Source organism: Onychomys torridus, chromosome 8 (assembly GCF_903995425.1).
Source record: "Onychomys torridus chromosome 8, mOncTor1.1, whole genome shotgun sequence".
Lineage (NCBI taxonomy): Eukaryota > Metazoa > Chordata > Mammalia > Rodentia > Cricetidae > Onychomys > Onychomys torridus.
The window spans coordinates 2807581-2830220 of NC_050450.1; the positions used below are offsets into that span (position 1 = coordinate 2807581).

A 22640-nucleotide genomic window follows, 5' to 3' on the forward strand; every position below is an offset into this window, starting at 1 on the left:
CATAGACTCTCCCCAGAAGATCACTACCATGATAGAGACCTCACTGTCAAGAATGGGGGTAGAGGAGTGAGTCTTAGGAGACACTTGGGAAGAGGTGATAGGCTTTGGACAACAGTAGAGTTCATGTAGGTCTGTGCACCACCAACAGTAGATTTTACTCTGGTTCCTCTGAAAAGCCAATACAAGAGTCTAAGAGAGTATATCTTTGTATAAGTGAAAAGTCTTCATTCTAAATCTGTTTCAAGTTTCTTTTGAATAGTTAAAAATAATTTATCAAATGTTTTTCATAGCTTGCTTATTGTTCCCTGTTTTAAATTTAAAGAAGTATTATATGTGTACTAACTGCCACCAATAAAGCAGTCTTTACCATGAAAAAAAAAGTATTATGTTTTTTAGCCATCTTAATGATATATAATAAGTACTTTCTACAGCTAAAGAGTTATATTAGTCTTTTTATTAATTAATTAATTAATTAATTTTCATCCTGGCCATAGTTTCCCCTCCCTCCTCTCCCCTCAGTCCCTTTCCCTATACCCCCATTGTTTCCCCCACACAATCCATTCCTCCTCCATTTCTGTTAGGAAAAGGTAGGTCTCCCATGAATATCAACAAAACATAGCATATCAAGTTGCAATAAAGACTAAGCACCTCCCTATGTATTAAGACTGGGCAAGGCAACCCAGTATGAAGAGTGGGGTCCCAATGGCTCAGAAGTTAAGAGCACTGGCTAGTCTTTTTTTTTTTAAAATATATAATACCTTTTTAAAAATTTTTCATACAAAATATTCTGAATGTAGTTTCTACTTCTTTAACTCCTCCCAGATCCTTCCCATATCTACCCACCCAACAAATAACACACCTCTTTTTCTCTATTTATGAAAGAAATAACCAACTACCAAAAAAATGAAATTTTAAAAGAGAAGAAACACTCATACCCAAAAAACACAAAGTCTGAAACTGTAATATACAAGCAAAAGACCAGAAAGACATAAAATGCCAAACAAAGCATTATGAGACATAAAGTCTATAAAAATATCATTAAGTTTGTTTTGTGTTGTCATTTACTGCTGGTCCTGAAGTGTGGTTGATATATCCAATGAGACCTATTGTTTTAGTTAATTTTTTCTTTGCAAGCAGTTGTCAGTTCCAGATAGCTTCTTAGTTAGGAATGGGAGATCATATTCCCTTCTCTCAGCACTGGGACCCTATGTGACTTGAACCTATACAGGCTCAGTGCATGTTGCCCCAGTCTCTATGAGTTTATATGTATGTCAGTCCTGTTGTGTCTGGAAGACACGGTTTCCTTGGAGTTGTCCATCCCTTCTGGCTCTTACAATCTCTCCACCTCCTCTTCCACATAGATCCCAGAGCCCCTAAGGGGAAAGGTTTGATGAAGACATCCCATTTAGAACTGAGTACTCCAAAATCTCTCAGTCTCTGTACATTGTCCAGTTGTGGGTCTCTGTTTATGTTCCTGTCTATTGAAAGAGAAAGCTTTTCTGATGATGGCTGAATGAGGCACTGATCTACGGGTAAAGAAGAATTGGTCATTAGAAGTCATTTTATTACTGTGTTCCTTTAATAGAGCAGTAGTTTTTAGTTTTCTCCTAGGCCCATGGCCTATCTAGTCTCAAATTTGTGGTGACCAAGCAGTGCCAGACATGGGATCCATCTCACAGAGCTGGCCATAAATCCAGTCAGAGAGGGGTTGGTGAGTCCCATGATGTTTGTGCCAATATTGCACCAGCACATCTCACAAACAGGTCACCAGTATAGGTCACAAAATTTGTATTTGGGTTGGTGGTTACCCTTCTTCTCCAGTAGCATACAAAGTTCCTTCCAGTCAGTAGTGATAAAATCTTTAAGTACCAGCTCAACTTCTGGGCATTTAATGAAATATGTAACAACAGGCCTTACCATTAGTTTGTGGAAAGCAACCAATGGCCTTGTCAATAACCTGACATATTTGAGGATTTTCATGGGGCTTCTTTGGGTAACTATTCAATTAGATGTAACCCATTCCTGGCACTGGAGCTTTCACTTTGTGTCAAAAGATGTCTAGTTGGGCCATTGCCTCCCTGTTATTTGATGACTCTATTTAGATTTCTTTCATACTGTTTTAAGAAGCTTTTACAGAATTCGGTTTCCATATGATCCCACAAATAGCTCTTACTATTAGTTGTCCCTCCCCATATTCCTTCCTTTTCCCTCCTTTCCCCTCCCCCTCCCTGTTTGATGTCCCATTTCTATCTGGGTCTCCCAACCCCCATCTACCCATAACCATCTTCTGTTTCCCCTTCCTAGGGAGCTCCTTCCCTTCCCTAGTCTCTTACCCTATACCTAACCTCTGTGGTTATACAGATTGTAGCCTGCTTATCAACAACTTAACAGCTAACTTCCAAATATAAGTAAATGCATAGCATATTTGTCTTTCTGGGTCTGGGTTACTTTACTTGGGATGTTTTTTTTCTAGCTTCATCCATTTACTGTGGATTTTATGATTTCATTTTTTTAAACAGCTGAATTATATTCCATTGTGTGAATGTACTACATTTTCTTTATCTGTTCATCCATTGACAGACATTAGGCTGTTTCCAATTTCTGGCTATTATGAATAGAGCAGCAATGGAACATACTTGAGGTAGTGTCTCTATAGTAGGTTGTAGAGTCCCATATGTCACACCAAGATGCTGTGAAAGACCCAATGTACATCTGGGATGACATCATCACAAATCGGTAGGATATGGTCTTATTGAGCCAAATGAGGATTCTTTTCCAGAATTGCCAGCATGCTTCCCGGCCATAGAAAGGTTTTTAACATTTGCAGTGTTAAAATTTCAAAATTGTGAGGGTTATTCTGAAACTGGATTGTTGTAGATATTAGACATGTGCCTGCATGATCCTAGGGCTGAGATGTGTGTCCTCATGAGATACAGTGATGAGAACTCAGTGTAAGTTGTCCATATCCGCACTGTTAGTAAGGACTCAGTCACCCTGTTCCATTTAGATCACATTTGGCCTTCAAGAAAATGTAACATATCACTATGAAAGCATTTAGTGTTCAGTGCTTTTTAGGTTTTTGGAGTTGCAGATGAGTGACTGTAGACCTGTGAAGAATGTTAAAAGATTTGTATATGTTTATTTTCCCATTTTCAAAAAAAATATTTTGATGTGATGGAGTTTACGTTTCATAACGTATTACATTTGGTATAGTGGCATGTAATTCCTCTTGTGAATGAAAGGGTGTTGGATTTTTTGTTTATTGTTTGTTTTTTAATTTGCTGATTTTTTTTTTTAATTTGTTTTATTGAGTTAGGTTTCTGTTTACTAATTCTGATTCTACTTGGTAAGTTCTTCCTGTCATTGAGCTGTGGATATGATGAGTTTCTAATATTATTTCTAGGTGATTTGTCATCTCCAGGTCACCTTAAGAGACTTCTAAAAACCTGGACAAGTAGATACCCAGATGCTGTGACAGACCCAATGCACATCTGGGATGACATCATCACAAATCGGTAGGATATGGTCTTATTGAGCCAGATGAGGATTCTTTTCCAGAATTGCCAGCATGGAGGTTCTTTGAAACGGAGTCTTATAAAAATGTGGTGTTTAGCATACCTGTCTCATCCTGATCCCTTACGTCAGCTGTTTTAACAAAACCTCATGTCTGCAGTGTTTCCTTCAGACTCACATTTCTCCTAAGAGGTCCTTGCTGTCCACTAGCTGTGGTTGCAACCACTGATAGTGATGTGGGCAACCCTGCATTAGCTCCTCTCTTACAGCCGACAGAGAGGACTTCTGGGTAGTGATTCTGTATTGATCTGTTTTTAAAACTTGACTTTTTACCAGTTGGCCTCTTGCTTCCTACTTCCCATGTATGGTTGTGTTTAGTTCCGCAGGTCTGAGTTCATGCTTTCATCCTGTCCAAACCTAACCCTGTGTTGTCTAGAGGGTGATACTCACCCTATACTCAGGAAAGGGGCCGTGGAATCTGAAGTTATAAATTACTTGTGAACCACCCATAGCAAGCAATACTCAGTGATTCTACCCTTAGTATTATATCCTATTATTCATCTATCATCAATTTTTTTTTCATTTTACTTTTTATTACTGTCATGGTGGGAAACATGGCAGCATGCAGGCAGGCAATGTACTACCCCTAGCAAGGCTTCTGGTAACTGTCACACCTACCTATGGTATGTATGGCATGGTGCTGTAGAGAATCTGAGAATTCTACATCCTGATCCACTGGCAGTGAACTGGCTTGAGCTTCAGAGGCCTCAAAGACCACCCCCACAGTGACACACTTCCTCCATCCAGCAAGGCCACACCTCCTAATAGTGCCACTTCCTGTGGGCCAGTCATTCAAACACATGAGTCTAGGTGGCCATCCCTCTTCAAACCACCACACCATCCTTGGGAATTTTATTTTATATTTTGCATAGTTTCTATGCACCACAGAGGTAGGCTGCAAGGTGCTCTTAGTGCCATCCCAGAGTCAAGGCCGTTGCTTCTGGGAAAGGCAGCTCTCTTTCAGGTCCTTTCATCCCCAGTGTGATACAACTCCCTCTCTTCTTCTGCCCCCACTGCCTGAAGCTGGATTAATTCCTCCTCACCTGGGAGAGCCCATCTCACATGTTCACTGCCCATTTTGTGATACTTGTTTCTTGTCTACAATCATGATTTTAAAGCAATGAAAGATTAAAAACAGCAGTAGCTTTTGGCAAGAGAGGCAGGACAAGCTGGCTTGGGGCCAGGAGCACTCAGTAGTATGGTAAGAATAGAAACAGATCCATGCCTGGAAAGGCTGGTATCTTGGGGTTTCCAGAAAAGGAAGGAAAGTAAGATAGATAAGAGGCAAGCTAGTCTGTTTGACCGTAATGTTTCTAAGAAAATTAGAGAAAGCTAGTGTACTGGTACATATTTGTAGTTCTACTTACTTAAGCCGCTGAAGTGGAAAGATTACTTGAGCCTACAAGTTTAAGATCAGTCTGAATAATGTAGCAAGACCCCAACTCTCTCAAAAACAAAGAAGAAAGATGAGGAGGAGGAAAAGGGTGGACAAGGCAGAAGAAGAGAAGAGAAGGAAATTAGACCTATATGAAAAAGTGGAAGTTACTTGATTGTTGATTAGGGATAAACTTTGTATATTATGGCTCTTTGCCAGTGCTATTGATATTAAATGTAAAATAGATCACTTGAACACAATCATATATGTCAAGTATAAATATAATGTATGTTTATATATTTATATATAATTTTTTATTTTGTATGGAATTGTATATAAATTACAATTTATAGACATGGTAGTTTATATCTACAATCCCAACACTCAGGCAGCAGAAGCAATAAGATCTTTGCAGGCTTGATGCCAGCCTAGTCTACATAGCAAGTTCATGACCAGCCAGGGCTATATATTAAGGCCCTGTCCTAAAACCAAATTTAAAAATTCCCAATTATAAAAATGATTATTTCTATTTTGAGTGTTTAAAGAAAATCCCCAAAGATGGAGAATAATGGAAAGATACTGGCTGCATGTTCAGGGAAACCAAACTTGGGACAGATCTACTTTTAATTTTTTAGTGTTTTCTTTTTTTCTAGGTAGAATTTCACTGTGTGACACAGTGACTGAGTCCTCAATGTGAGCCAGGCTCGCCTTGCCTCAGACATGCTGATTCTCCTGCCTCCTCTTCAATGTTCTGAGATTAAAGATACGTACCACCATGTCCGTACTCATCAGATTGCTCACAGCCTCTTCATTACTTTACATTGTCTCTGGGAATAAGACCTTAGATTACAGATACAATGACTTTTGACCTAATATACAGTGTGCTACTTATTTCTTTAGAGAGAAACATTTAAATTTAAATGCTTTGTTTTATCTAAATGAAGGCACTGAATAAAATCTAGAAGTCTGTTAAAATATCTTTGGTAATCTTTCAAGAGTGTATTTATTAAATGGGGAGAAATCTAATCCCTTTAGTGTATATTTATACTATATTACAAGTGAAGCCTTAATACCTATCCAGTTCTGTGGTGTGATGTTATACAATCGCTTTTCAGACATCAGGGTGACCTTCATGACTCTAACATTGAGGCTCACTTTTTCTTGTTTTATACAGCTGCTTCTTTCTCAGTAAAATAGAGGAAAGGCTGGCTGCTTCTTCAGGTGATTCCAGTATGAATGTGGATGAGGATGAAGATTCCATAGACAGGAGTGAAGGACATGAGCCAGAGGAAGATGTTCGTTCTATGATCCAGAGCTGCAAGTTCACTATGAAGATGAAGATGATAGAGAGCGCAGGGAAGCAGGCACGTTCCCATCTGTACTCCTCTGTGGCTCTCTGGGAGCTTCCTGAACTAACTCTTTCCTTACGTTTCCTCTAAAATATGAACCTTAGAAATAACTACTTAATCTACTTATTCTCCTTATAAGGAAGTAATTTTGGATGCTAAGATACAGCTCAGTGGTAAGAACTCTTATCTACCAAGGCCCTGGGTTCCATGTGCAGCACTTAGAGAACAAAGTTTAAAGAAATACCATTCACAAAACCTCAAGTGTTTATTACAAAACTGTTTATTATTTGAAAATATTTATTTTCTGTTACTTAAAAAGCAATTAATGTAATACCAGATTTATATCATTTAGAAAAATGAATCCTGATGCTTACAAATTTTTTGCGTTTTGTTTCTAGATGTTTTGCATTTGATAATAAGATCTTAAGTCTATCTTGCTTGAAAATTTTATATCTATTAAAATATGAATTATATTTAAATATATCAGCTTGTTATTTTAATAACCATTTGTTAACTGCTATTATGAAACTTTATGACCCTTAGTCTAGTAGAAATAATTAACCATTCTATTTTATCAGTTTAAATGCTCAATTATACACTCTTTTGGGGGGATATATTAGGAGCAGTTTCAGAGTTGTAAAAGAAATTTATCAGTTTCAGTAATTAAGAAGTCATCTGAAAGGCTAGCATTAGGCATATCTCAAGTACTTTCTGCAGTGGTCTGCTTCTCTTCCCCAGCTCTCTGCCTCAAATTGCTCTTGTGTGTACATGCATATAGCAGTCCTGGCAGCCCCAGGCTTCCCCTGGTAGTTGGAAGTGGCTACAGACCTATCACTGTACTCCTCCCACAACAAATCTTCCTGGACTGAAAGCAGTTTTTCTTTGACCATTTTCTACAGAGGGAAAAAACACTTTCTTTCCAAAAGCCTGTACCATTGTCTTCCAGGGATTCACTTGACTCTAACTGCAGCAAGAAAGGCATATCCACACTGACTAAGCTGCATGTGCTGTGGAGAAGGCTAGAATGCTAGTCCTCAAGGAACTGGCAGTATACTCAGCTTCTCCACAGGAATGAGAAAGTAGAGAATGAACACATGACTGAGAGGTTTTGTGAGGAACACAGAAATAACTGGAACTCTGTGTGACACCAGCTTTTCTTTTTTTTTTTTTTTTTGGCGCGGGGGTTGGGGGGTGTTGAGACAGGGTTTCCCCATGTAGTTTTGGTGCCTGTCTTGTATCTCGCTCTGTAGACCAGGCTGGCCTCGAACTCACAGAGATCCTCCTGGCTCTGCCTCCTGAGTGCTGGGATTAAAGGTGTGCACCACCACCGCCCGGCAACACCAGCTTTTCTTTAGCATTTTTAGACAGTATATTTGAATGGAAATGATGGCTAGCAATACCAGTAATTTTAGGGATAGAGAGAAAAATCATGCAGATGTAAGGATCACAGGAAACCTTAATTGTTTCATTTCATTATCTTGAAAGCTCTTTAGAAGCAGAGAATGTACAATTTGAGTTTTGATTATTTTCATCACCAAGCCTTCACTGTATACTGGAAGGTGTTTTGTGGAGCCAGTAGATGAATAATTATGGCATTAGTAATAAGAACTGAAGGACATGCTGTGTGGTGGTGGCAAACGTCCTTAATCCCAGCACTCGGGAGGCAGAGGCAGGTGGATTTCTGAGTTTGAGTCTAGCCTGGTCTACAGAGTGAGTTCCAGGACAGCCAAGGTTACACAGAGAAGCCCTGTCTTGGAAAAAAACAAAAACTCAAAACAACAACAAAAAGAACTGAAGGACTGTGACACTGCGGGGCAGGATCACTTCATTGCTGAGGTAACAGAGAAAGATTCTGGAGATTCTGTCTACTTAGGAACTAAAAGTGGCAATCACAACAGGATTTCCATGAGTTTAAGAATTTAGTGGGGGTGGGAGTTGTACTGAGTAAAAGGTGAGTTCTTGCCCCTCACTTGTAAGGGGAAATATGGTTTATGTCCTTTGAGAACATTTCTAATGCCAGGAAACAGGACAGAAAGATAACATATGAGATCCAGGAATAACCTCAGACTCTCAGTCTCTTACATGGATTTTTGGTTCTACTAATCTGTGAGTATCCCATAAGAAGCTCCAGAACCAGGTGGTCAGATATCTGTTTCAAGATAGCATGTGGTTGTAATGAGGAAAAACCTTTGAAGAAGAGCATAGAATTAGCAGTCTGCTGACTAGGATGCTGGTATGCCTAAGTTAGCAGGGTGGAGGTTAGAAAGGAAAAACAGGTCCTTGGGCAGGACACTATTGCCTGGGATCTTACAGGAAGGTACCTCTGAGTCTTGTCCTGGAGGCAAAGAAAGAGCAGTTTGTGAGGAGCAGTGTCTAAGGAGCAGGTTATAAGAGCATAATGAGGAATGGGGGAACTGGTAAGTCAGGAGAGGTTGAAGATATGGAGAGGGATTGCTCAAGTGAGGTACCTTATGAAGGTTCACAGTGCAGCTTCATAGCATGCATGATCATCTGCTGAGAGTAGTCAGGGGTACTCCAGAAGGAGCTAAGGAAAGTCAGGAACTGTGAGAGAACACCTGTGGAGGACACTGGAGAGGATTCAGAGTCATGATGAAAACCATGGTCCATACAACTTGCTGAGTTGTCTCCAAAGAATCTAATGGCACTGAGCCCCAATGGAGGAGGATAGCAAGTATGTGCATGAGTTAGCTGGAAATGGTAAAATGGTTCATAGTGTTACATAAAGGCTGATGAGCTGAGTGTGTGTTAGACAGGGAAAGAAACAAAAGCAAGCATGCAGAGATGTAGTGCGGGAAAGTGGGTAGGTGGTTAGAACAAGAGGATGGCTTGACTTTAAGAACTTGGTGGTGAGGGCCTCTAGAGTAAGCTGAGGGTAATTGTCCCTCAAATTGTGAATGGAAAGACAACCACTGTTCTCCTAGCTCCATTCTAACAAGACGGGCACTTGAAGAAGAGTGCCCTCCCAGGGCTAGGAGCACATGGATAAGGGACAATTGCAGAATGGACATTGAATGGCAGAGTCTGCTCTTGACAGATTTAGGGTAAAGCATGATCCACACGGGTGTGCGGGGGCTGGAGATTGTACCTAGAGGGGTTTGGAAGTCATACCTGCTGATTACAGTTGAAAGTTGTAGACAAAGGAGGGAAAGGCAAAGAGACTTTCAATTAAATAAAGAGATAAAGTTTGCTTTGTCAAAATTTAAAGCTTTTTGTGCCTCAAAGTATATGTTTAAGAAAATGGAGAGATATTACATGTAATTCAGGAGGATGTTTGCAGATTGTATATCTCATAAAGGTACAGTATTCCCCATCTATGAAGAATGTTTCATAGACAGGCATTGTAGCTCACACCTGTAGTTTCAACAATGGAGGCTGAGGAAGGAGGATCCTGAGTCCAAGACCAGCCAGGTCAGTACAGAAAGCTCTCTGCCTCAAAACAAACTGAGGATGGAGTTCAAATAGTGTACTTGCCTGTCACTCATGAAACCCTAGGTTGTGATGTGCATGAATTCCCAGAACTGCATAAAGTTTGTATAATGTGATACCAATACTCTAATGGAGGCAGGATTAAAAGTTCAGTGTTACCCTCAACTACTTAGTGACTTCCAAACCAGTAAGGACTCTATCTGAATGAGAGAGATAGAATAGTTTATAATTGAACAGGGTTGAAAGAGCGAAAGTGAAGGAGGGAGAGAGACTATTTTAATTAAAATAGAAATATGTCATTTCCCCCCACTTCCTTTTATCCCTCTGGCCCCTCACGGGTACTCTTCTCCCAAAACATTACTTGCCTATAGTTCTTTGTCTAGGATTGGACCTCATGAAACTGCCCCTTCCACATTAGTATGACTATTGATACTGCCATTGTTTCAGTCATGTTTTTGCAGCCATTTCTCGAAGGGACTTTCACAGCAGACTTCCTGATATTTTGGCTCTAAAATCTGTATGTCCCTTCTTTCAGAATGTTCCCTGAACTGTATAGGATTTATGGTGTGTGTGTGTGAGTGTGTGTGTGTGTGTGCGCGCGCGCACACACACACACAGGCACTCAAGTCTATTCATTGGTGCTGGACTCCCCACCTTCAATTGACCTCTGGATTGTGTCCACTTGTGGTTCTCTGTGATGGTCTTCATTTTCTGTAAAGAGATGAGATGAGAGTTAGCTCTACATATTTGTGGATATAAAGGTAAGATTTTGAATGTGGTAAGGAATTATGCTGGTCTAGCAAAGTGGCAGTACATTCTTTTCTGAGATATATGACCTCATTAGCCACAGGAAGTTGTTGAGGTTTCCAGTACCAGGCATGCTTTCCTTCCTATTGAGTGGGCCTTAAGTCCTAGAAAACAGTTACCACCACCATGTGAGAAACACATACTGCACCTTTACAGATACCTTCCCATGCTGGTCATTGTGGCTCATAGGGATCAGCCCTTGGCAGTTTGCATAGTATTTTATGCTACTGTGGGAGATGGACTGTGGAAGGAGTCTTTCACGTCACATCCAGCTCGAACCACCTGAGTGTCCTAAGTGTACAGTATCTTCAGCAAGAGGCTTACCGACAACCTCCCAGAGGTGACCAAGGGCCACATCCATAGTATATATTGTTTTGGGAAACACTTGGACTACTCTGATCAACCAATCAACAGGGAATTTCTTCTTTCTGGTTCTGTGGTTAAAAAAATAATAATAATAACCCAGTTCCTTTTTGTGTGTTTGTGTTCCCCCCCCCTTCTTATGGTAAAATATTTTTTTAATTAAGAAATTTTTTTTCATTCATTTTACACACCAATCAAAGATCCCCCTCTTCCCTCCTCCTACTCCTACCCTGCTCCCCAAAAAAAGGCAGGGGCCTCCCATAGGGAGGCATATCGAGTAGAGGCAAGTCCAAGCCCTTCACCCTGCCTCAAGGCTGCACAAGGTGTCCCATCATAAGTAGTGGGCTCCAGAAAGCCCCTTCATGCACCAGGGATGGATTCTGATCCTACTGCCAGGGGGCCCCTCAAGCAGATCAAACTACACAACTGTCTTTTCATGAGGAGGGCCTAGTCCAGTTCCATGCAGGCTCCACAGCCATTGATCCAACTTTCATGAATTCCCACTAGTTTGGTTTGGTTATCTCTATGGGTTTCCCCATCGTCATCCTGAGGCACTTGCTCATAGAATCCCTCTTCTCTCTTTGACTGGACTTGGAGCTCTGCCAAGTGTTTGGTTGTAGTTCTCTGCATCTACTTTCATCAGTCACTGGAGAAAAGCTCTGTGATGACAATTAGGGTATTCACTGGTCTGATCTCTGGGGCAGGCCAGTTCAGTTCAGGCACCCTCTCCACTATTGCTAGTAGTCCAAGCTGGAGTCATCATTGGGGATTCCTGGCAACTTCCCTAGCACTGGGTTTCTCTCTGTCCCCATGATATCGCCCTCTATTATGGGATCTATTTCATTACTTTCCCACTCCATCTCTGTTCCACCTCAACTATACCATTCCCTTATGTTCTCATCCCCTATCCCCTACATTCCATAGCCCACCCTTCACCCCCTGTTTACCCATGGAGATCTAATCTATTTCCTCTTACTAGGGCAATCTATGCTTCCCTCTTTGGGTCTTCCTTTTTACGTAGCTTCTAGAGTTGTAGGTTGTTGCCTGATTACCCTTTGCTTTATAGCTAGTATCCTCCTATGAGTGAGTACATACCATGTTTGTCCTTCTGAGTCTGCCTTACCTCACTCAGGATGTTATTTTCTAGTTCCATCCATTTGTCTGCAAATTTCATGATGTCATTGTTTTTCTCTGCTGAGTAGTTCTCCATTGTGTATATGTGCCACATTTTCTTAATCCATTCTTCCATTGAGGGGCATCTAGGTTGTTTCCAGGCTAAATAATAATGCTGCTATGAATATAGTTGAGCATGTGTCTTTGTGATATGATTGAGTATTCCTTGGGTATATTCCCAAGAGTGGTATAGCTAGGTCTAAAGGAAGATTGATTCCCAATTTTCTGAGAAACCACCATACTGATTTCTAAAGTGGCTGTACCAGTTTGCATTCCCACCAACAGTGGAGGAGTGTTCCCCTTGCTCTGCATCCTCGTCAGCATAAGCTGTCTGTGGTGCTTTTGATCTTAGCCATTCTGACAGGTGTCCCAGAGTCCTTTTGATTTGCTTCTCCCTAATAATTAAGGATGCTGAGCAATTCCTTAAATGTCTTTCAGCCATTTGAAATTCTTCTTTGAGAATTCTCTATTTAGCTCTATAGCCCATTTTTTTCCATTGGATTTGTTTAATTGGATTTTTTTAATTAGATTGTTTACTATTTTGATGTCTACTTTCTTGAGTTCTTTATGTATTTTGAAGATCAGCTCTCTGTCAGATGTGGGGTTGGTGAAAATCTTTTCCCATTCTATAGGTTGTCGTTTTATCTTATTCACTATGTCCTTTGACTTACAGAAGCTCCTCAGTTTCAGGAGGTCCCATTTATTAATTGTTATCCTCAGTGCCTGTGCTACTGGTGTTATATTTAGGAAGTGGTATCCTATGCCAGTGCGTTCAAGGCTATTTCCTACTTTTTCTTCTATCAGGTTCAGTTTTATATTGAGGTCTTTGATCCACTTGGACTTGACTTTTGTACATGGCAATAGATATGGATCTACTTGCAATCTTCTACATGTTGACATCCAATTATGCCAGCACCATTTGTTGAAGATGCTTTCTTTTTTCCATTGTACAGTTTTGGCTTCCTTGTCAAAAATCAGGTGTTCATAGGTATGTGGGTTAGTGTCAAGGTCTTCAGTTCGATTCCATTTGTCCACATGTTGGGTTTTATGCCAATACTAAGTTGTTTTTATTACTGTAGCTCTATAGTAGAGCTTGATGTCAGGGATGGTGATGCCTCCAGAGGTGGTTTTGTTGTACAGAATTCTTTAGCTATCCTGGGTTTTTGTTTCTCCATATGAAGTTGAGTATTGTTCTTTCCAGGTCTGTGAAGAATTGTGTTGGGATTTTGATGGGTATTGCATTGAATCTGTAGACTGCTTTTGGTAAGATTGCCATTATTACTGTGTTAATCCTGCCTATCCATGAGCATGGGAGATCTTTGCATTTTCTGATATCTTACTCAATTTCTTTTTTCAGGGACTTAAAGTTCTTGTCATATAGGTCCTTCACATGCTAGAGTTACCCCAAGGAATTTTATATTATTTGTGGCTATTGTAAAGGGTGATGTATCTCTGATTTCCTTCTCAGCCTGTTTGTCTATTGTATATAGGAGGGCTACTGATTTTTTTGAGTTGATCTTGTATCCTGCTATGTTGCTGAAGGTGTTTATTAGCTGTATCAGTTCCTTGGTTGAATTTTTGGGGTCACTCATGTATACTATTATATTATCTGCAAATAGGGAAAGCTTGACTTCTTCCTTTCTAATTTATATCCCCTTAATCTCCTTTGCTGTCTTATTGCTTTAGCTAGAACTCCAAATACTATATTGAATAAATATGGGAAGAGTGGGCAGCCTTGTCTTGTTCCTGATTTTAGTGGAATCGCTTTGAGTTTCTTTCCACTTAATTTGATGGTGGAAAATTAATTTAATTTCCAATTAATTTGTTGGCTTGCTGTAAATTGCCTTTATTATGTGTAGGTATGTTCGTTGTATTCCTGATCTCTCCAAGACCTTTATCATGAAGGGGTGTTGGATTTTGTCAAAGGCCTTTTCAGTATCTAATGAAATGATCATGTGATGTTTTTCTTTCAGTTTGTTTCTGTGTTGAATTACATTGACAGACTTTCATATGTTGAACCATCCTTGCATCTCTGGGATGAAGCCTACTTGATCATGGTGGATAATGTTTTTGATGTGTTCTTGGAGTTGGTTTGCCAATATTTTATTGAGTATTTTTGCATCAGTGTTCATAAGAGAAATTGGTCTATAATTTTCTTTCTTTGTTGCATCTTTCTGTGGCTTGGAAATCAGAGTAACTGTAGCCTCATAAAAGGAATTTGGTAACATTCCTTCTGTTCCTGTTGTGTGGAACAATTTGAAGAGTATTGGCGTTAACTCTTCTTTGAAAATCTGGTAGAATTCTACGTTGAAACCATCCAATGCTGGGTTTTTTGTTTTTGTTTTTGTTTTTGTTTTTGTTTTTGTTTTTGTTTTTGTTTTTTTGGTTGAGAGACTTTTAATGACCGTTTCTATTTCCTTAGGGGTTATTAGGCTATTTAAATTGTTTATTGGTCTTGATATAACTTTGGTATATGGTACCTATACAGAAAATTGTCCATTTCTTTTAGATTTTCCAAATGACCTGATGATTCTCTGGATTTCCTCATTGTCAGTTTTATGCCTTCCTTTTCATTTCTGATTTTGTTAATTTGGATGCTCTCTCTCTCTCTGCCGTTTGGTTAGTTTCTATGAGGACTTGTCTATCTTGTTGATTTTCTCAAAGAACCAACTCTTTGTTTTATTGATTCTTTGTATTGTTCTCTTCGTTTCTATTTTATTGATTTCACTTCTCAATTTAATTATTTCCTGGCATCTATTCCTCCTGGGTGACTTGTTCTAGAGCTTTCAGGTGTGCTGTTAAGTCACTAGTGTGAGAATTCTCCAACTTCTTTATGTGGGCATTTAGTGCTGTGAATTTTCCTCTAGCACTGTTTTCATAGTGTCCCATAAGTTTGTGTATGTAGTAATTCATTTTCATTGAACTCTAGGAAGTCTTTAATTTCTTTCTTTATTTCTTCCTTGACCCCATTGGTGATTCAGTTGAGCATTATTCAGTTTCCACGAGATTGTAGGCTTTCTGTAATTTTTGTTGTTGTTGAAATCTTACTTTAAGACATGGTGGTTATTCCGGTTTTTTGTTTGTTTTTATCTGTTGAGATTTGCTTTGTGACCCAGTATGTGGTTGATTTTAGAGAAGGTTCCATGCAGTGCTGAGAAGATGGTACATTCTTTTTTGTTAGGGTGGAGTGTTCTGTAGATGTTGATTAAGTCAATGTGAGTCATAACATCAGTTAGGTCCTTTACTTCTCTGTCAAGTTTCGATCTGGCAGATCTGTCCCTTGGTGAGAGTAGGGTATTGAAGTCTCCCAGTATTAATGTATGGGGTTTAATGTGTGTTTTAAGCTTTGTTTCTTTTACATATGTGTGTGCCCTTGTATTTGGGGCATAAATGTTCAGAATTGAAACTTCATCTTGGTGGATCTTTCCTGTGATCAGTATGTAATGTCCTTCTCAATCTTTTTTGATTGATTTTAGTTTGAAGTCTATATTTTGTTACATATTAGAATAGCTACACCAGCTTGCTTCTTAAGACCATTTGACTGGAAAGTCTTTTCCCAGCATTTTACTCTGAGGTAGCATCTGTCTTTGAAGTTGGGGTGTGTTTCTTGTATACATCAAAAGTCTGGGTCCTGATTTCATATCCATTCTGTTAGCGTATGTCTTTTTAATGGATGAATTATGTCCATTGATATTAAGGGATATTAATGACCAATGATTGCTAATTTCTGTTATCTTTTGGTGGTAATGTGTATGTATTTCTCTTCTTTGGGATTTACTGCTGTGGGGCTATCTATTGCCTGTGTTTTTGTGGATGTATCTGTCTTCCTTAGGTTGGAATTTTCCTTCTAGTGCTTTCTATAGGGCTGGATTTGTGGATAGGTATTGTTTAAATCTTGGAATGTCTTGTTCACTTCGTCTATAATGATTGAAAATTATGCTGGGTATATTTGTCTAGGCTGGCATCCATACTCTCTTAGTATCTGTGTTACATGTGTCCAGGACCTTCTGGCTTTCAAAGTCTCCATTGAGAAGTCAGGTGTTATTCTGATGGGTCTGCCTTTATAAGTCACTTGGCCTTTTTCCTTTGCTGCTCTTAATATTCTTTTTTTATTCTGTATGTTTAGTGGTTTAATTATTACATGGCGAGGGGACTTTTTGGGGGGTCTAGTCTATTTGGTGTTCTATAAGCTTCTTGTATCTCCATAGTATTTCCCTCTATTTCCCTCTTTAAGTTGGGAAAGTTTTCTTCTATGATCTTGTTGAATCTATTTTCTGTGCCTTTTAGTTGGTATTCTTCTCCATCATCTATCCCTATTATTCATAGTTTGGCCTTCTCATGGTGTCCCAGAGTTCCTGAACATTATGTGTTATGACTTTTTTGGCTTTGGTGTGTGTGTGTGTTTTTGACTCATCAATCTATTTCCTCTTTTGTAGCCTCTACGCCAGAGATTCTGTCTTTCATCTCTTGCATTCTGTTGGTTATGTTTATATCTGTTGTTCCTGTTCTTTTACTCAGATTTTCTGTCTCCAGCATTCCTGTGGTTTGTGTCTTTTTCGTTGTTTCTATTTCAATTTTCAGGTCTTGAACTGGTTCCTTCACCTGTTTAATTGCTTTTTATTGTTTTCTTGGTTTTCTTGAAGGGATTTATTGATTTCTTTTAATTTTTTTGTTTGTCTTTTCCTCGATTTCTTTATGGGAATTTTTCATTTCCTCTTTAAAGGTCTCTATCATCTTCATAAAGTTATTTTTAAGGTCACTTTCTTCTGCTTCTATATTGTGATGTTCAGATATATATTTTTGCTATGTTCTCATGATGCCCAATTGCTCTTTATGCTGTTGTATGTATTTTTGCACTGACTTCTACTGCATTTTGATTGGCGCAAGAGTTGCCTGTGTCTGAGCGAGTTGCTATTGGTCCACTCTGTGCTTGCTGTGTTTGTGTCTCAGAGGGATCCTCTGGGTCCAATCTTAGCTCTTGGTCTGATTGGAGCTGGCAGATTCTGTATCTCAGGGAGCCGCTCTTGGTCTTATCAGGGCTCTTGGTCCACTCAGAGCTGGCAGATTCTATATCTCAGCAAGCCTCTCTTGGTCCAGTGAGAGCTGGCAGATTCTATGTCTCAAGTAGCCTCTGGTGTCACAGGTGGATGGGTATTGGGGTAGGGCATGGATCTTGTAGATTGCAGGGTCTAATTGGGGGGGTTTGGTGGGGGAGCCTGGCCCTGGGGAGTTTTCCCTGCTGGCTGGCAACTGGGGCAGAGTTGGGTGGGGGTTCCTGGGGACTGGCTGTGTCCCAGGGCCTGGGTCCTAGAGGCAAGAATCTGGCCTTTGTTGTTGTTGTTGTTTTTAATTTTTTCTTTTGGGGATTATAATATAAATACATTATTTTACTCTTCTCTTTCCTTCCTCCAAACCTGCTCATATACCCCTCCTTTCTCTTTTTCAAATTCATGGCCTTTTTCATTAATTGTTGTTACATATGTACATGTTTGTATGTATGTGTGCATGCATGTGTGTGTATTCCTAAATGCATAAGTACCATCTGTTCAGTCTGTGTAGTACTTATATGTATGTTGTCAGGGCTGACCATTTAATGTTAGATAACCAATTTGTGTGCTGTTTCCTAGGGGAGACTTTCTTTATGCTGTCAGCATTTTTTAGTTGCCTTTTGTTCTTTGTATAGGGTTGAGGCTCCCTGGGCTTTCCCCAGTCCATGCTATCATATCTGCTTTTCTTGTTCAGTTCATATTTGGACCTTCATGTTGAGAGAATTTATGAATGTAGCTTCTGACATTACTAGGAGGCATGATCTCACGCACACTCTGTTTCCTTTGGCTCTTACAGTCTTTCTGCCCCCTCTTTCACAGTGACCCCTGACCTTACATACAGGTATTTTACTCTAGCTGTATCCATTGGATTTGACTTTACAACTCTGCATTTTGGTTGGTTGTAGTTTTCAATAATGGTCTCCCCCAGTTTTAAAATGGGCAAAGAATTTGGTAGGACATTTCTCCAAACCAGGCATGCTGACACATGTAATCTCAGCACTAGTGAGATGAAACCAGGAAAATAATGAATTTGAGGCCAGCCTGGACTATATAAGATAATTACATCAAAAAACCAAATGAAAATGGCATTGAGCTGGAGAGATGGCTCCGCATTAAAGTGTTGGGATTCTTTTGCAGCAATTCCCAGTGTCCACAGCATGCAGGTCACTACTGCCTATAACTCTAGCTCCAGGGTACCCAGTGTTCTTTTCTAGGCTCCATGGGGACATGCACATACATACAGAAGGACACGTGAATAAAACTAAAATAATTTTCTAAATAGTTGAGGCATTTCTTCAAAGAAGGTATACACATGGTCAATAAACACATAAAAAGGATTCTCAGTGACATTAGTCACCAGAGCAATGAGGCACCAGTCCACATCAGTGACCCGGGTAGCTATCACCAAAGAATCATTTCTAGGGGGTAGGGGAGTGGGGATATGGAGAAATGTACATTGCTGGTAGGAATATAAACTGAAAAATAAAGCAGCTTAGCAATTTCAGAGTTGTCATATATGCTCTAGAAATTCCATTCCTAGACATACTCAAGAGAAGGGAGATCTAAAAGTCCATGCAAAAATGTGTAAATAGTTTTTCATAGTATTCAAGTTACCTGGAAAGGCAATGCAAATAGCCATCAGTAGATGCATATGTAAAGAAAATATCATGTGTCTGTACTGCGGATCATTAATTGACCATAAAGAAGAATGAAGTGCTAAGACACTGACATAAACGAGCCTGTAAATGTACTGAATGAAAGAAGCCCTACAAAATCACTGCATTAGTTTCTAATACCATTGTTTTGAAAATATCTAGGATAGGACTTAGAGAGATAGAAAATGTGTCCTGCCTGCCCCTATGAGGGAGACTGGATATGACAGCTAAAGAACAAAAAGTTTTCTCTTTAGGCTGGTAAAAATGTTGTGAATTTAGATGTTCGGTGTAATACTGTAAATATTTCTAAATATGCTCAAAAGAAATGCTGAAACATTCTTTAAATGTACAATGTACACCATTCATAAAGTGCTTACTGTATAGCATAGAGTTAATCTCCCAGAACCCATGTAAAGAGATGCATACTAAGTCCCAGTGCTGAGAGATAGAGACAAGTGGATATCCACTTGGAACAGAAAGGGAGCAGTAACCTTAAAGAAAGGAGATGCAGTAAAGATTTAAAAAGACTAATTTTCTCAGACACAGACCATATCTCTGCCACAGAGCTACCAGAAGCACAAGCTTGAGCCCATTTGGCTAAATAATGAGAATCCCAAAACCTTTTCTTTCTTTTTCTCCTATTCATATAGAATAATTTTTCACTTGCCATGAAACTCCTGAAAGAGCTGCATAAAGATTCAAAAATGAGAGAGACTTGGCGAGTTCAATGGACTCAGAGTTACTGTCAGCTGAGCCACTGCCGGAGCCGTACCCAGAGCTCCCGGGAACAAGTTCTCACCGTGCTCAAAACCGTCACACTGTTGGGTAATTAGGCTGTTATTGTCCACATAGATTTGAGAATGCCATTTCATATTATCTGCAAAATCTATCTTTGTGCTGCTTCATCTGAGAGCTTCAATCTGCCTTATGAACATTACAGTTATCAGTAAAGAGTGCCACAGATCGACATCACCTCCTTAGGAGGGGAGCAGGTCATCCGGCCCTAGAGACAACATTCAGAGTCGTGCTTACCTTTAAGATAAAGTAGAAGTTAAAACTTTGTCTCTCCAATACTTAACTTCCTTAGATTTTAGCCTCTAAGCATGAGAGGAGAAAAGCTTCCTTGGGCATGTGCTGGGTCTGACGATCTGCAGTTCATTCAGGGTGTGCAGCAGGCTCTGCAGCAGGGAACAGCGCTGACACAGGCTCTGTAAGGCACCGAGAGAAGGACTGTTTTCTCCACATGATCCCAGGAACGGAAAACATTCCTAGCACACCTGAGTGGTAGCATACGCCTGTAGTTCCAGCACTGAGGAGGCTGAGGCAGGGTGATGGCCACAATTGTAAGACCAGCCAGTGTTATATAGGGAGAGTGTCTCAAAAATACAAAAGCAACAAAAGCAGGGAGAATAGGAAAGGTAGAAAATGGTCCTAGGGTTTCTGGAATCATTATGCTGATATTAAGACTATGAGTACAGTTGTCTGGCATGTTTGATGCTCTGGGTTTGCTTTCTAGTAGGCACATTGCTGGGTGCTGTAGCTCAGAGTTTCTTGCCCAGCACCATGTGGTAAGAAGCAGAACTAGAATGCTTTCGTTTCATAAGCTATATACCATAGTTTCAATTTAAAAATCTGTCCTGGGTTACTAATGCATATAAACAAATATGTTAATAAGAGCCATTTTCTGTTCTTTGCAACATACAAAACTAGGAATTTGATAAAATATGGATGATACTAGAAAGAAAAGGTTATTCCTACTTTTAAACCTTAATTCTGCAGATTTCAATGTTTACTTTTAACAAAACACATTTTCTATTAGCAAGTTTAAGAAATTCTTTCATACTGATATGGGCAAAGGAGAGATACTCACCCACTCCCACCCGTCCATTAATGCCTGAGACAGGTGGAGGAGCTGGTCCTGGGGTCATAAGAGCAGGAGGGCTGTCCCTGCCCCTCACCAGCTGCAGTGGCCCCTAAACCTCACCTGGACAACACAATAGAGCTGGCCCTGATGGTATAGATGTGAGAGAGCCTCAGAACTGGCCCTACCCTTTGCTTATTGCTGTAAGAGATGAATTAGCCAAAGCAATGCTAGAGAGCTTATTTGGTGGTGAGGACAGGGGAGAACTGGCAGGTGGACCAACCCTGCAGCTGCCCAGGCACAGATCCAGGGTTATAACTGGGCCCACCCCAACATCCACCCCATTTGTGATCTGCTGGAGCATGTGAAAAGACCTAACTTGTAGACCCAAAGCTGCAGGATCTCCACAATACAGGGCAACAACAGGATATCCAAGAAAAGTCCTAGTGAGGGCCCAGCATTGATAGTATAGCAGAAAGCAGAGGCCTCGAACCAGACCAATGACTCTTTGCAATGAACACTCGTAAGTAAAGATGTATGAACAAAGGGAGATTTACTGCATGACTCACTGTGTCTCACTGCAGCTTCCACGATGAGATTCTTTAAAAAAAAAAAAAAAAAAACCTTTTTTTCCATTTTTCTCTTAAATTTTGTTTTATTTTGAGTGGGTGCAGGGGCAGACGGTGGATGTGAAGGGATGAAGAAATGAATGGGATCCAAATGATGTAAAAGACACATAGAATAAATTTTTTTTGAGTTTAAAAAAAAAAATCTTTCATCAGAAAATGAAGACAAAAAAAAAGAAAGAAAATGAAGCCAAGTTCTTGTACCTCTAAGACTGTTTTAATTAATATCTTAATTTTTAAAAAAAAAAAAACTTACTGACTATAAATTTCTTTTTTTTATTTAAATCAAATTTTTCTTTACTTTTTTAATCCAGCAGATGAGAGTATGTCAAGCTACTTAAACAAAAATATTCAGGCTTCTTGTGACCAGAACATTCTTTTGGGTACAACTTTCAGAATTATGGCTGATGCTCTCCACAGGGAACCAGCCTGCCTGTCTGACCTGGAGGAGAGCAAGGCCAAATCAATCTTGGCACTTTCTGGGTCTAATGCAGAAAGCACAGAGAAGGTAAGAAAAAATGGAAGCGGGTCAGTCCTTGTGCTGTGTGTCTTTATGTGCTGCCCTCAGGATAAAGTGAAGGAGCAATAGAAAGTATTCTTTTGTGGATTTAAAATGTGGTTAAAGCCAGGTTTATTGGCTCACAGCTGCAAGCCTAGCATTGTGGAGCTGCCAATCGGCACAGCCTAACCGAGACCTGGTCTTAAAAACACAGTTGAAATGATGAAAATAAAATGAAATGATTGGCAACTGTCATTTCAAGTTTCTTATGTGAAAAACTGACATAATCCATGTTATTTGACATAACACTATTATTTGTTATTTGAATTATATCTTTTTTGTGTTTGTTTTGTTGGGTTTTGAGCCAGTGTCATGTGTAAACCAAGCATGTCTTAAACTTGCTGTATGCCAAGGATGGATCTGAATTTCCTCTACTTCGCATGTGTTAGGATTAGAGGTGTGTGCCACCGCACCCAGTTTATATGGTACTGTGGACTGAACCCAGGGCTTCAAGAAAACTAAGCAAGCACTCTGCCAACTGAGCTACAGCCCAGCCCCTTGAATAATGCAGGGGATTTTTTATTATTTTGTTGTTTTAATTTTTTTTCTCCTACTATGTAACCCTGGCTATCCTGGAACTGATTATGTAAACCAGGTTGGCTTGGAATTTAGAACAATCCTACTTCTGCATCCTGAATATTGGGATTACATGCCTAACTTAGTAATGCAAATCTTTAAAACAATCTTTTGTTGGAGTAGTGAGTAGTTCTTCCATGAGTTTGTATATGAAATTTCATTACTAATTTCTGTTGAGATGGTTTCTCCACCATCTTGTAGGATAAAACAGCCACTTCTGCTTTTGTA

General features: G+C 39.7%; 1 protein-coding gene across 2 annotated transcripts in view; it reads left to right on the forward strand.

Moving 5' to 3' along the window:
• Prkdc (protein kinase, DNA-activated, catalytic subunit) overlaps positions 1-22640 on the forward strand; it is a 225635-nt gene that overhangs the window by 167120 nt on the left and 35875 nt on the right. Inside the window, exons 68-71 of one of the 2 annotated variants that reach the window (XM_036195022.1) lie at positions 3404-3515; positions 6123-6312; positions 19441-19615; positions 21592-21785. In XM_036195022.1, the coding sequence (XP_036050915.1) occupies positions 3404-3515; positions 6123-6312; positions 19441-19615; positions 21592-21785 (671 nt within the window). The remainder of the gene's footprint in view (positions 1-3403; positions 3516-6122; positions 6313-19440; positions 19616-21591; positions 21786-22640) is intronic. The other variant, XM_036195023.1, reaches the window with a different exon arrangement.